The sequence below is a fragment of the Nipponia nippon genome, unplaced genomic scaffold (assembly GCF_047370975.1).
Source record: "Nipponia nippon isolate SJK-2023a ecotype South Korea unplaced genomic scaffold, ASM4737097v1 scaffold_5, whole genome shotgun sequence".
NCBI classification, from domain to species: domain Eukaryota; kingdom Metazoa; phylum Chordata; class Aves; order Pelecaniformes; family Threskiornithidae; genus Nipponia; species Nipponia nippon.
In genome coordinates, this window is record NW_028262369.1 from 3,771,394 (window position 1) to 3,785,273 (window position 13,880).

Genomic DNA, 13,880 nt, shown 5'->3' on the forward strand with positions numbered 1-13,880 from the left:
AGTTGGGAGAGGGGCAGAGAACTTGCTGAATCCACAAGTATCTCTACAGAAGAAAAAAGAATCATAATAGAAGATTTTTTGCTTGAGCAGACAAAAACCAAAAGAAGAATCAGTGGCCAGACAAAAGCCAGACAAATCTAGACAGAAAACATGAGCACTTATTTTTCAGAGCAAAGGAATTCATCACTGCAACAGCTTACCACAGATAGATGGCTTCCTTAGCACCAGGAACTCAAAATCAAGGTCACTGTTCTCCCTGAAAGCTCTGCTCTCTCTACAGGCACTGCCTTACAAAGAGGAATTTCTACAAGATAGACAGACTAGTGACTTGCAGGCAGTGCCGACTTAGTGCCTAAGGCTTCTTTCTGACCCTAAGACTGAAAATGTCCCATTTCCATTTCTGTCCCAACTGCACAAGTCTATGATTAATTTATCTTGCTTGATTCTGGGATCAATCTTGGTCATAACAATGTGAGGTTCATCCAGAATTTGGATAGCAGAACCCTGGAAATATGAGGTGCTGGAGGCAGAAGCCCTAGCTAGGTATCTGGCAAGGGTTAGATCAGAAACCAAAGGCGGTATTAGAGCTCTGCTGTGCTTCATCGTCACTAGGATCACAGCGCACGTAGTCGTTTGCGGATGCAAATATTCTGCAAGAGCCTAATCACACTGTATGACCCCGGTCAGGCTCAGAGCTGCTCTTGGACCAGATTTTTAGGCTGGTGAACAGAAAATATAGCATACACAATTCAACGTAGAAGAGGGTGGTATGTTGTCTTCAGCATGCCTCAAGAAACACTCAATTGATGCCAAGAGATGTTATGTTAAATATATTTTACATCTGGTGTAAAAGTACACAAATCTTTAGGAAAAGAAGGAAAACCTTTAATCATGGTGCCAGCCCCTCATTAATATGTTTGCATCTCTTTTCCATACAGTTAATATTAACATAAATAGTTACCTTGGCTTCAGTCTCCTGGAAATAACCAACAGGGCAGGATGTTTACGTACATTAGCTCTGGGAATCAGTCAGACCAGACAACAAGTGACATATTTACATAGTCCAGTATTTACCCCATACATAAATAGCAGATTATCTCTGCCAGCTCCAACACCTGTACTGTGCTCAGAAGTGTTTCGATGCCCAGAAGCAGAGTGCCCAGCATCACCCTTCCTGCAAGCCTTGCTATTCCACAACCTGGGAGCACAGGGATCAGACAGATGCTAGAAAAACAGGTACATGTTTAGTAAAGCCATGAAAAAATAGCCACCCACCCCAATAAACGAGTAGCCACGATTCTGAGTATTTCCACTCAGTTCACTGAGAAAAAGTGCTTTCAGGAACAGCTCAGGTTTGTTGTTTTTTTTTTCACCCCTGGGGTGTGAAAAGGCAGTATATTACATCAATATATGATGGAAATTAACCCTCACTTGCCTTTTTGCCTGGTATATTTTTACTCTATACCTGAAAAGCCTACAGAATTTTGTTTTACTAAGTTACTCCATCTCTTAAATAAGTTACCCCCTCAGAGTCTCCGTCCTTCACACATTATTTTTATTAAATTTATTTATAAATCTAAGAAAAAAACCTTTCCTGTTTTAGCAACTATTGAGTATGTTTATATGGTGGCTAGAAGGAAATATTGAATACATTTTATATTTAACCAACTTTCTTCTAACTCATGGGATGAACCTACTTAATTTTATACGTAGCATAAAATATAGAACGAAAGCCAGGAAAACCTCTGTGGCAATAACACCACAAACTGCCTACCAGCCTCTGAAAGAGTCTTCAGACTTCTTATCTGAGAACTCCTGAAAGCAGCCCTCCTACGGCTGTTGAAAAGGACACAGCGTGCTCCTCTGAACAGGAACACAAAGAAATACTAAAATACGACGGGAGATGCCCATGCAAGAAGCATGCGGGAGAGGTGCAGCGGTGCTGTGAGCTGTGGGAAGGAGCACGTGTGTGGCAGAGGGACTACTTTCCCTGTGGCACTTGCCCCACAAGGGCTTTCATCTCAGCCCCCAATCATAGAATCATAGAATCGTTAAGGTTGGAAAAGACCCTTAAGATCATCGAGTCCAACCGTTAACCCAGCACTGCCAAGTCCATCACTAAACCATGTCCTCGAGCACCAGGTCTACCCGTCTTTTAAATACCTCCAGGGATGGAGACTCAACCACTTCCCTGGGCAGCCTGTTCCAGTGCCTGACCACCCTCTCGGTGAAGAAGTTTTTCCTAATATCTAAGCTAAACCTCCCCTGGCGCAGCTTGAGGCCATTTCCTCTGGTCTTATCACTTGTTACTGGGGAGAAGAGACCGACCACCACCTCGCTACAACCTCCTTTCAGGTAGTTGTAGAGAGCAATAAGGTCTCCCCTCAGCCTCCTCTTCTCCAGGCTAAACAACCCCAGCTCCCCCAGCCGCTCCTCATAAGACTTGTGCTCCAGACCCTTCACCAGCCTCGCTGCCCTGCTCTGGCCACGCTCCAGCACCTCAATGTCCTTCTTGGAGTGAGGGGCCCAGCACTGAATACAGGATTCGAGGTGCGGCCTCACCAGTGCCAAGTACAGGGGCACCATCACCTCCCTGGTCCTGCTGGCCACATCCTGGCTTGATACAGGCCAGGATGCCATTGGCCCTCTTGGCCACCTGAGCACACTGCTGGCTCCTGTTCAGGCAGCTGTCAACCAACACCCCCAGGTCCTTTTCTGCCAGACAGCTCTCCAGCCACTCCTCCCCAAGCCTGTAGCGTTGCCTGGGGTTGTTGTGACCCAAGTGCAGGACCCAGCACTGAGCCTTGTGGACCCTCATACAGTTGGCCCCGGCCCAACGATCCAGCCTGGCCAGGTCCCTCTGTAGGGTCTTCCTACCCTCCAGCAGATCAACACTTCCACCCAACTTGGTGTCATCTGCAAACTGACTGAGGGTGCCCTCGATCCCCTCATCCAGATCATCGAGAAAGATGTTGAACAGGACCGATGTATCCTCACGTAACTATTTTAATATATTTTTGTTGGTAGCTTTCTTCCCTTCCTTTTTTCATGCCTTAAAATCTCAGTCATTTACAGTTTTTCATGCCTGTTCATGGTGGCTGGCTATACAGTTAATCTTATCATTTAATACTGGAACGTGTTTGAGAATAAAGTTTTCAGATGATTAATCAACAGTGACTCAGAAGCAGCTGGGAAGGTGTGTGCTGGTTGGTGTAGGCAGCTCAAACTTGCCTGGAAAAATCTGTTTGAAGGAGGAAATAGTTATTTAAGCTAGGAACAGACTTTTGCCTACAAACCAAGAAAAATTATAGATGAAAGCTGAGGCACTCACTCGAAAACAAAACCAGATTTCTCTCTCCTGAAATTGTTGCTTAATCTCCTGAAATCATAAAGCCTTGCACAGACTGCATCAGAGAACAAACTATGGGCAAGCGGAGAAACCACGCAGGAGAAGCCTGGCTCCTCCGCATGCCGTGCGGCAATGCTCCGCTTCATGGGTTAGCCTGGGGGCCCATGAAAGGAGGAAGGCGAGTTATCACCAGCAAGTGACAGCCACTGCGCATCAGGATGTATTCAGGTTGTCATGAACCCAAATGTCTTTATTTGCAAAATAACAGAATTCTCTTCTCACACTGAGGGACACACAGCTGCTAAGTAAAGGCAGCCTGGATTGAATGGATGGCAGACTTCGCTGGCATTGATATAGAAGATAACTTTTCTGCCACAACATTTATGTGTGAGAAACTGAGGTGGTTGGTACTATTACTGCTGCCTCCCCTGCAACCCGTCGGCACCCAGGCAATTCATATAAACTGAGCAAAGGCAACAGGATTTAGTTAAAGGCAGCAGTGCTCATATATATTTATAAAATTGTTCCTTGTTCTCAGAAAGGGCTGTCTTGCAGGAAACAGATAGGCATATGTAGTAGCTTGTCTAGAAAAGAAGCACTTTGAGGCTCCAAAGGGTCATGAGACAAATGCATTGCATTGACTCTATAGTCAGGGCGAATATAGCTTACCATGACTAGGCTGAAATTTCATTAATGACTAGGAAGAATCTCATTCCTGACAAGAATCAATATTATAGAGCAGCTGCATAAGCCGTAGCGGTTTCTCTCCGGCCCCATCTCTTTCTAGAGACATCTCTCTGTTAAAGGGGATGTACACCCTGCTCTTGGTTGAGGTAACTTGAGACAGAACAGAGCACGTACAAGGCCCAAACTGCCTGTTTTATTGTTATGTTAACCAGGTTTAGCAAAAATACATTAATAACATAGGACTTAATTTTGTTCTGCTAAATGATGGTGCACTCTAAAATTGCTGGCCCTGCAGCATCTGAAAGCATGGTAACAGTGTAAAATGTACAACAAATACAACCGAACTCTGAGGGTTATTCTTGTTCTTCGATACTTAGAAGTGTAGGAAGGAGGTATGCAAAGAGTTAAGCATTTCCTTGTGTACAGTTATTGCTTCCTCTGTTATTTTGAAAATATTTTAGAAAATCCAGGCCAAGTTAAATGATCCCATGTTTTTCTCCCCCTTTAATTTTAACAAAGCTGTTTTAAAATAAACATCTTTTATATTTGCAGGAGCAGTGGAAATGGAAATGTTAAATAGAAACTGATTGCATAAAAATGTGAAATCATTTAGATTATTTTCAGAAATTAAAGTAAAAAATGCATACTGGAACTCAGGGGAAGGAAGATTTTGGTAAGACTGTAAATTGTTATACCGAGGAAACGAAAGGCCCAGGATCCCTGGGTCCTCTGTTTCAATCTCCGCTGAGTAGACCAATCTGCATAAGGACACAGATTAAGTGTCCAGATGTATATTTAAAGCATTCGTTGTTTTAAAAGTATACATTTATTTATCTATATTTACATTCTGATAGTTTCTTCTTTTCTGTGAAACTGTCATGTTTAAGAGTTATAAAGAAAACGTTGGGGATTTTATAGGTATCCTTTGGTATGTGTAGAACTTGCAGTATACTTTAGCTTTCAGGTCTGTTGACTGTATTTAGGCCAGCCCTATTCCCATTGTTGTAAGCTTTATAAAGAAAAGCTTGCAATATTCCCAAATCCGGACCAAACTCTCCATTCCCGATACACTTGATGAATTGTGCAATGCATCGGTTGGAAGATATTTATCTTGGGCGCAAACTAAACCGCTGCGTCTCTTAACTGTGAAACTCCGCCATCCCACATGAGTATACACAACAACTGCACAAAAGTTACTGCTGGGAATGATTCTAGCTCTGCTTCAGCACAGTTGCGCTATCAGAAGGCATCGCCTGCTGATGTCACATTTTGTTGAGTGTCATTTTTTTCTTTTAAATGCGCTTTTCTTTTTTGCTTAAAAGACTCCTGGACTATTCCCCACCACCATCTGCTTAAAAACAAAACAAAACTTGGTAAGTCATAAAACAGTGACCTGCAATTAAGCTTCCAAAGAAACAAACAAACCCAAGAAACAAGAGCAAGGGACACGGTAATCTCTATCAAGAATTTGTCTGTGACATGACAGTAAAAACTGTCAGGTCCAAATTCATTTCAGACTCGAGATCTGGGTTATACTTGTAATCCAAAGATTGCAAGATATCATAGTTTTACTTTGAAATAATGTGGCTATGTACCCTAAAATTAATTGCGAAATCAGTCACAATTACACCATCTATTCGATTAAGTACGATAACCTCAAGAAATGTAACTTTTACAAAATAATTTGGGTGAAATATGGAAACAAGGATGAAAAAAAGTTTAAAAAACTGACTGAGAGGCAAAATACTAAATATAAAGAAATTTACAAAATGTGGAGGCACAAGAATGTTCCTCCCACCATATTACCGGGCTGCTGCTTTTTGCATTCGGATGCTAAACACTGAGCAAACCTCAGAAACAACAAAGAAACAAGGACAGCGGTCAGACTGTAGCATTTTAAAAATGCTTATGTTGTACATAAGACCACCCTGATTACATGATGAAACGTGTGACTTCAGCAGCTCTCTCTCCGTCTCACCATGCCCAGCCTATAAAAATCGTGGCTTTGTGAAGTGAGAGAACAGTGGGAGCGCAGTTTTCTACTAGCTCTCAAGAATGCTGCAGCACAAAACTTTACTCATGTCCTGGAAGGGAAAGTTTCCGTCCGGGCAGCTGCCTGAGCCAGTGCCTCGCCGCGCGCTCTTAGCAACACGCCGCTCCGCGTTTGTTGTTTTTGCTTCCTGCCTTTGGAGGTCATCCAGAAATGACATAGGCTGGTGCAACACTATCTGGTGATCCTCCCCGCCAATCCGTTCATGTATAGTAAATTATCTAAATCATTTTATCCAATGTGTGGCCAGGATGAGTAATCGAAAACTGTTTGTACAAAGCTTCTGCCATGTGTTGGAGGTGGTTCCCCCGAGGCCATTTTTCTTTGTGTGCCTTAAATGACAGTGCTTTAAAAAAAAAAAAAAAAAGTAAGAAAAAATTCGAGAACACACAATGAACTTAAACCACATCCACTTACATGCACCCAAGCAGGGCTTAAAGAACGATGCACAGTTTCATGGTTGAATTTTGAGTTCACAGGCAGGTTTAAACACTATTTATCTTTATCGAATGAATGAGGGGGGTGCTCAGTAGAACAATCAGTTGCCTTGGTTGTGCACAAAGTGGTTGCAGACTTTCTTCTCCCTTTATGAGCAGGACACCAGAGCACCTAGTGAAGTCGTGTGGCACAAGAGTGTAGTTACTGCACATTGTGCCGACACAAAGTGTTATAAGGGTTGGACATAAAACTGATTTTTCAGTGACTTTTAGATGAAAGCTCTCTTTTCATGACCAATGAACTACTGGATTCTCAATAAAGAGAAACATTTTCTATTTATGCTTCAGAGCTTGCCCTTTTTGAACATGAACATTGTGCGAAAAGCTTGCCCTTTTCGAACATTAACATTGTGCGAATTGCACAGGCTGTGCAAGCTCTAAATACTTTGAGTCACTTCTAGATACAAGACTGCTATTGTCCTATGTCAGTTATATGCCATTATTTATGGGGGAAGTGCATACATGACCTATTATTCTAAAAAGAGAGGACCATACAGTCTCGTGCTTCTGTGTCACTAAGGGAACACCTATGTGCACAGCAGGCAATAAGTGCTGTACAGGAACAGAAAAAAACCTCAGGTTTGATGATTACCAACATTCACGCACTTGAAACATTACTACTGAATTTGAAACACACGGGTTTGTGGTCTGGTGGTTCTACTTGCACTGTGGCCACATATGAATGAATCAGAAGAGGATTTAAGAAAAGTTTGGGTTGAGAAAACCACTCTTCTAAAGTTCTGTTTTCTAGCTGAGCTTAATGAAAATGGCATTTCCAAGAGACTGAGGACAGTTTATACATGGGCAATCTGCTCAGTGTTCTACTAGAATCAGCTTGTTCGTTCTGCATCTTAAAAAAAAAAATCTGATATTTGTTTTTTCATGCAAGCAGAACCATTACACCCAACCATTACAGAAGCATTGCCACATAGTACTGAAATGGCCATGGTTTGCTATAGGCAATCCTTATATAATAAAGATTTGTGGCAGAGGAGTGGCACTGTTATCTGAAATACTGAAGACTACTAAATTTCTTCCCTGGTCCTCTTATAAATTTGTGTATGATTCCAGAGTCTGCTGCAGTGTGTTTCTGTACACGTGCTGCATCCCCTCTGATGGCTTCCCGCCTTCCTACCACGTATGGAACAAACACGAGATACCTACGCTGCTTTCCAAGAAAAAGAGGGCAGGAAAAAAAATTCTCACAGAAAATACTAATTTCATCCTCTTCTATAACCTGATTAGAACAATTAGAACGAATTAAGTCTAAGAGAGCTTGTAACCTAACTCCACTCACTAGATAAATTAAATTGTTTTGATTCATATTATCACAGGACAGAAAGTATCGGCACCGTGACTATAAGACATGCTTACCATAACACGGGTGCATTTGTGAACCGCAGCATTGCTCTGGGGAGCTGGTTTCAGAGCCATGGTTCCTTTCTAACCAAGTGCTCTGGGCTGCTTTAATTGTGCTGTTTCATTGATAGATTTGTTCCACGAAGGTGAATCATCATTGCGACCCACCTGCTGCCTAAGAGAAAAAGTGTTATTACCAATAAAGCTTTGGTTCAAAGTCTGAACCAAAAGGTCCTACCCAGAATCTGAACTGAGAGGCCAAGTCCTCTGTTCCACCATAAGTAGAAGACAAATAACCCACTCAATCCTTTCTGAAACTGAGACATAACTTTGCCCAGTTCTTACTGGGCTGAGATACGTGCTGCTTTGTTTCATTGTTTTTACTTTGAATTACACTTTTCATTAAAAAGAAATAAATCTGCTTACAACTTGCTCCAGATTGTAAGTAGAATTCATGTAAGAGGCCCAGATCCTCACAATACCCCACCGCAGGTAACGGGACCATGCCGCAGCGAACTTGGCTCGCTTGCACGCAGTAAGGCGTAGCATGGGAAACGCCGCTGTAGGGACAGGAGCTATAACATAAACACAGGAAAGGAGGACCCTGCTAAGCAGCGGGTGACCTCGAAAAGCACTGCGTATTCTTTGCCTCACAGCCTCGGTACGTCCCCACAGGTGGATGGTTTTGGTTAGCAACGAAGGTGAACAGTGGGAGCAAAGGATAGGACTGCCAGGCTTGTAAAACTCTTCCTAACATACGGCTGCTTAAGCGCCGGCAGCCTGCCTAGGAGCTAGACCTCGCCTTTGTCACCCACAGATGAACGCAAGCTGGACTCTCTTAGGGAGGTTATAAACAGCCAAGTTCTGACAACAGCACAACCTGCTCCAATTCTGCTTCTGAGCAGCAGAGGACCCAAACCCTTGGTGTTTTCAGGGAAAAGGAAGGATGTGGGCTTGATGCATAATGAAGATATTTAACTTCATTAAGTCTCTTTCCCTTGGTTTTTATCTATAGAAATAAGAATGTGTAACTGGTAAAATCGTAGACAAGATGTAAACCGATATATTTAACAACGCGCTCTTATCGTAAGTAGTTCCTCTGCAAAACAAATAGCTACCAAAGCACACTGGATTACCTGCATTAATATTCCCTGTAGAACACAGCTAGTTTACAGTGATTATCTAATTAAGAAGGAACCACTACAGAATAAAATTATATGGAGAAATTTCCTACCGTTAGCTTCACTCTCTTCCATACTGTTTTCCCTTCATAGCAAACCAGATTTTTTTTCCCCTGCAGTCTGTAAGCAATTAAAGCTTCTTTTTGGGTGAAGATGCTCTCAAGCTAGCTCTGTGAGAACCAACCTTGGACCCAAAGGGCTCGGTAGAGTGTGGAGACCTGGCTTCAAATCAGTACAGTCATGTTCAGATGCTGCTGCTTCAGGGTCCGAGATGATTCATCTGTTGGAAGATTGCATTGCTGTAAGGGTTGAACTGGTTTGGACAGTGCTGGCCAGGAGATCTTTCACATTGCTGTACTACACAACGTCAACAAGCCCTTAAGGATTCAGACTGGGGCGCAGGTTCCTGGCATCCTTAACTCTCTGGGTTTTGTCTACAAATAATCTTTCAGCAGCAGGAACTAATTGAATTTTCAAAACACACACATCATTAGTAAACCTAGTACAGCTTAGTGTGTAGGCAAGATTTAAATAGCAGCATAATTTAAATCATATTATGCCATTTTTAGTGGTTGTTGAAATTCAAGTTGTATTGATTTTAGTAGACTGGCTGAGAAAATACATTACTTCAATTTGTTCTCTTCCATTTTAAAGCTGTCTATAAGAAAAAGCTTTAAAGAACATCATAATCAATCGGCTAGGAAACGTTACCTGAATATAAACCTTTTCCCCCTTCTTTCTTTTTTAAGACTGAGCAAAGCTTTTCCCTTGCAATTTCTCTAATTTTTTTTCATACAGATTAAAACATATAAGAAGCATTTACAGGATTCTCAGGGATAATATGATTATACAGTAACATGCACTGCAACTAAAAACTGTTATCCTAATTCCATGGGCCTCTCCTTTTGGGAGATTCTTCACTCCATATCTTCTCCATGTACAGAAAACAAGCTTTTAAAGGAAGCTGGTCTTCCCTCTACAGCTCCCAGTGGAGTTTTCGAAACTTTGAGAATTTAGTTTCAGTATGAAAATATGACTTGTGTTCATATGTTCTTGCAGGAGATGTCCCCAAAACACTTGGAGTATGGAACAATTTCATAGGGGACATATTTGAATACTTCTGAATTTTTATGAGGCAATAAGAATTGAATGAAGGTTTAAATGAAAATGGCAGTTTATTGGAACTTTACCTTTGCAAAGTGTTCATAGATCAAGCAGCAGATTTTTTTTTTATTTAGGAGAAAAATTAGATAATGAAGCAAAATGGAAATAAGTCCCTGCAGAGCTATGAACACCGCCTCTATGAAAATTGCTTTATCACAAAAAGACAGTTGGAATTTCCCCCATCACAAAAAATCAGTGCTTCTCTTCCGCTTGTAATAAATTTATATTCCAATTTGCCTACAAATTTCTTAATTCTATAATAGGAAAGCGATGGTGCCTTTCTTGGCGGAAGTTGTTCACCTGTTTTCCAGCAACAACTTCGTTAAATGCTTTCATTTGATGTCTGATTGTACGGGCCTCCTCCGGCTGGCTCTCATGAGCTTCGATTACCATACGTCGTTTTAAAGGACTGGTAAATCAAGCCAACATCTTATACAAATACATCCGATTGATGTGAGTTTATAGTAATCTCCTCCCCTAAATTAAGCAAAATGACATGCCAGAATGGAAGCAGTTCCAATAGGAGGGTTTAAAAGCAGGGGTGAGTTCTGATTTTGTATGCATGTGAGGCTTACAAAAGTGTTCTGCTTTGTTCAGATACTTCAAGAAATCTTCCAGACAGAAGATACAATCATGTTACTGGAGAGATCCATCAAGGCAAAGGAGTACCCACTGAAAGTGGCTCAGACCCGCCTGGAGGGAAGAACTAAACGACCCAATATAGAACTTTGCCGTGATGCACCTCACTTTCAGTAAGTAAAGGCCAGACTACGCCGTCCCTTCCTTCATCAGCCACTCAAGAACGGGAAATTTAACGACAGGGTGAATCAGTCTGATGAGATTAGAATTGCATTCATTACACGGTGATACAAATTCTGGAAGAAAGTAGTAAAATCTAAATAGCTATGTTGAAATAATGGGCTAAAACATCTAATGTTCAATGTGTGTAGTTGCCTTTAGAGTCCTTCTCCCAGGACAGTTAAGAATTCAATTGCTTGTTGGTGGCCAATATCTTTTGGGATTCAGTCTCATGTCTGAGTTGGGACTTAGGAATTAATTTTAATTCCATTCTGTATGAAACAAGATTTCACTTTAGGAAATACCTAATTTTAGAAACACGTTATCCCCAACAAAATTCTGTCTTTTAATGCAAAAAACTATCTAATGGTCAAGCTCCTTAAGAAGTTAATTGCAAATAAGAATGAGGCAGCATCTCGTACTGCCTCAACTCATTTTCAACTACATGGTGCTTTCAGTATCATCTTTGCACAGGCTAGCTCATTTGGCATACCTTTTCGTTACGTAGCTGCGGGGGCTTCCCAGCACACACTGGCTTCAGCTTGGGGATCCCTGTGCTATGATCCATTGTACAGTGTGTATTGTGTCTTTCTGGATGTATAAGAAGATGTCGGAGACACCAGCCTTCCTTCCCTAATGACTGAAGAAGGGTCTTCTGAATTTTAGTCCCATTTATCTCCCTCTAATCCAGTTGGAACACACCAGTGTTCCAAAAGAACCCTATTGAGTATATCCTACTTATCCTATGTTACGTTCTGCAGTTACAACTGCAATTAGAAATAGAAATTCTGACAGGGTATTTGAAGTTCGGACATTTTTTTCTATCGCAATTTTTGGCTGAGCTCACATCTCAAATAAAATGTATTTTCTAAGAGACAAAATCCTATCTGAGAAAGTAAAATATTTGCTAATTCACTTTTTAAGGATTTTTTTTTCTTTCAATTAATTTAAGTGTATTTCTCTCACGTGGTTTAAAGCAAGAAGGAATTCAGCCCAATAGCTCAACTGGAATAGGGAAAGAAAATATCAAATGAACCACTTCTTTGTAACACGTAAATGTTATCTGAGTTTGCTGTTTATTTAAAAGGAAGTGCTGATGTTGGCACTTGTTCTCTGTGTGTGCTGCCAACTTTGTAGTTGAAGGCATTAGACAGAAAACAAATTAATAAAGTCTAGTTTTTCTGTGCTGAAACAACTGGGACTAACCCAAAACAAGTTAAAGTGGGATCTGGAAAAATCAATCTCTCTTATAGTCTATAGTGCACTGAGCAATTAATAGCACATTAGACAAAACACAAAGTTGGCAGTATTAAAGAGAGTTTACCAGCTTGGTGACTATACAAGATTTGCCACATCTCCATTGATAAGCCACTGAAAGAAACATGGCTATTATCAGTTCACAGAAAATCTTGATTTCAGAGCTCCGCATTCAGTGGTTATTCTGGCAAGTGATTCTTGTACCGATTAACAGGCTTCTGTGACAAATCTAGACCATTTAGCATGTCCTGATGCACAAGTTAAACTGTCATGAACTACACCAACACTCTCCAGTAACATCCATCCCAAACATGTTCTACGGGACCATACGTAAGTGCCCAGCGCAGCTACACTAGCCCTAGAGAGGCTATAAGTGCAGAAGATAGCAATTAGAAAGATAAATCAAAGCAGAGTGGCTTAATCTGCTGTTGAATGTCAACACGAGCAAGAAATCACCACTTCTTCTGGGTGCTATGCAAGCTAGTTTGGCAAAGAGGTTTCATATTGATTCAGTCCAAGACATCTGTTCAAATCCTGCCGGAAAGCATGACCTGTCCGCTGTCAAAAAAGGAATGTGGTGAGGGACTGCTGAAGTTATGTGAGCAACCTGTCCCCTGTTCTTTTTTCAGGCTTGTCACTGAAGTTTACACTATAGATGACACCTTACAAACCTTAAAGCAACGTCTGCAAGAAGCCCGTGATACTCTGCAGATGCTGATCCTCAACAAATCAAAGTTGGAAGATGAAATTTCTGTGAAGGCGAACTCCTTCTTCATTGACAAGAAGTGTATGGACATGCGCAAAGTCTTCCCCAGCACCCCACGGCTCATTGGCTACACTTGAAGAGTAACCTTTGATATCATAGTCCATGATATAAAAATTACAAAGGTTGCAAATATTTCATGAAGGAAATCATTATTATTCTGTTTTTTCAAATAACAAAGTCCTATAGAAATAAACTAATGAAAATTAATATCATGCCTCTTTGCTTTGAACAACCTCATATTCTCAGCTGTAGCTGCTACTAATTCAAATAGAATTAGTAGACTTATCCTAACAGAATCAGACCACGCTAAAATAACCAGACAAATATTGCACGGCATATGTGAGTTACTAGCTAGAGAAAGCGTTAGACTGAAATGCTGTATTTCTCAACAGAATTAGCACAATACAGGATTTAACTGCTCAGATAACGTGTCATCTGTCTTTCAGTCCCTGTCTGGAAAAGTCTAGTTTAAATGCTTACTCCAACCTTACACTCTCCTCTTGTCTAACAGTGCTAGATATAGTGTGTGGAATTAGAGGAGGTTGAACAAACTTGATTCACAGAAGCCGAAGGGCAATTTCATTACAACCACTTCAGGTATACATGTAACCTGTATTCATTGAGAGGGACTCTTTCCATCTCTACCTCTTTTTTCTTTTTAATTTGATTTTTCGTACAATTAAGCGTGAAGAAAATTTGTCTATTTATATGAACTATTTGTGACTGATGTGATCTTTGCCTAAGTCTGAAAGGTCTTAACCACTTAGACATA

The 13,880-nt window shown here is 41.1% G+C and overlaps 1 protein-coding gene across 2 annotated transcripts in view; it reads left to right on the plus strand.

Annotated features, from left to right (window-relative positions):
- TEKT5 (tektin 5) overlaps positions 1–13,185 on the plus strand; it is a 28,215-nt gene extending 15,030 nt beyond the window's left edge. For both annotated transcript variants that reach the window (XM_009477277.1, XM_087733188.1), the window contains exons 6-7: positions 10,885–11,039; positions 12,972–13,185. In XM_009477277.1, coding sequence (XP_009475552.1) covers positions 10,885–11,039; positions 12,972–13,185 — 369 coding nt within the window. The remainder of the gene's footprint in view (positions 1–10,884; positions 11,040–12,971) is intronic.
- The last annotated feature ends 695 nt before the right edge of the window (positions 13,186–13,880 follow it).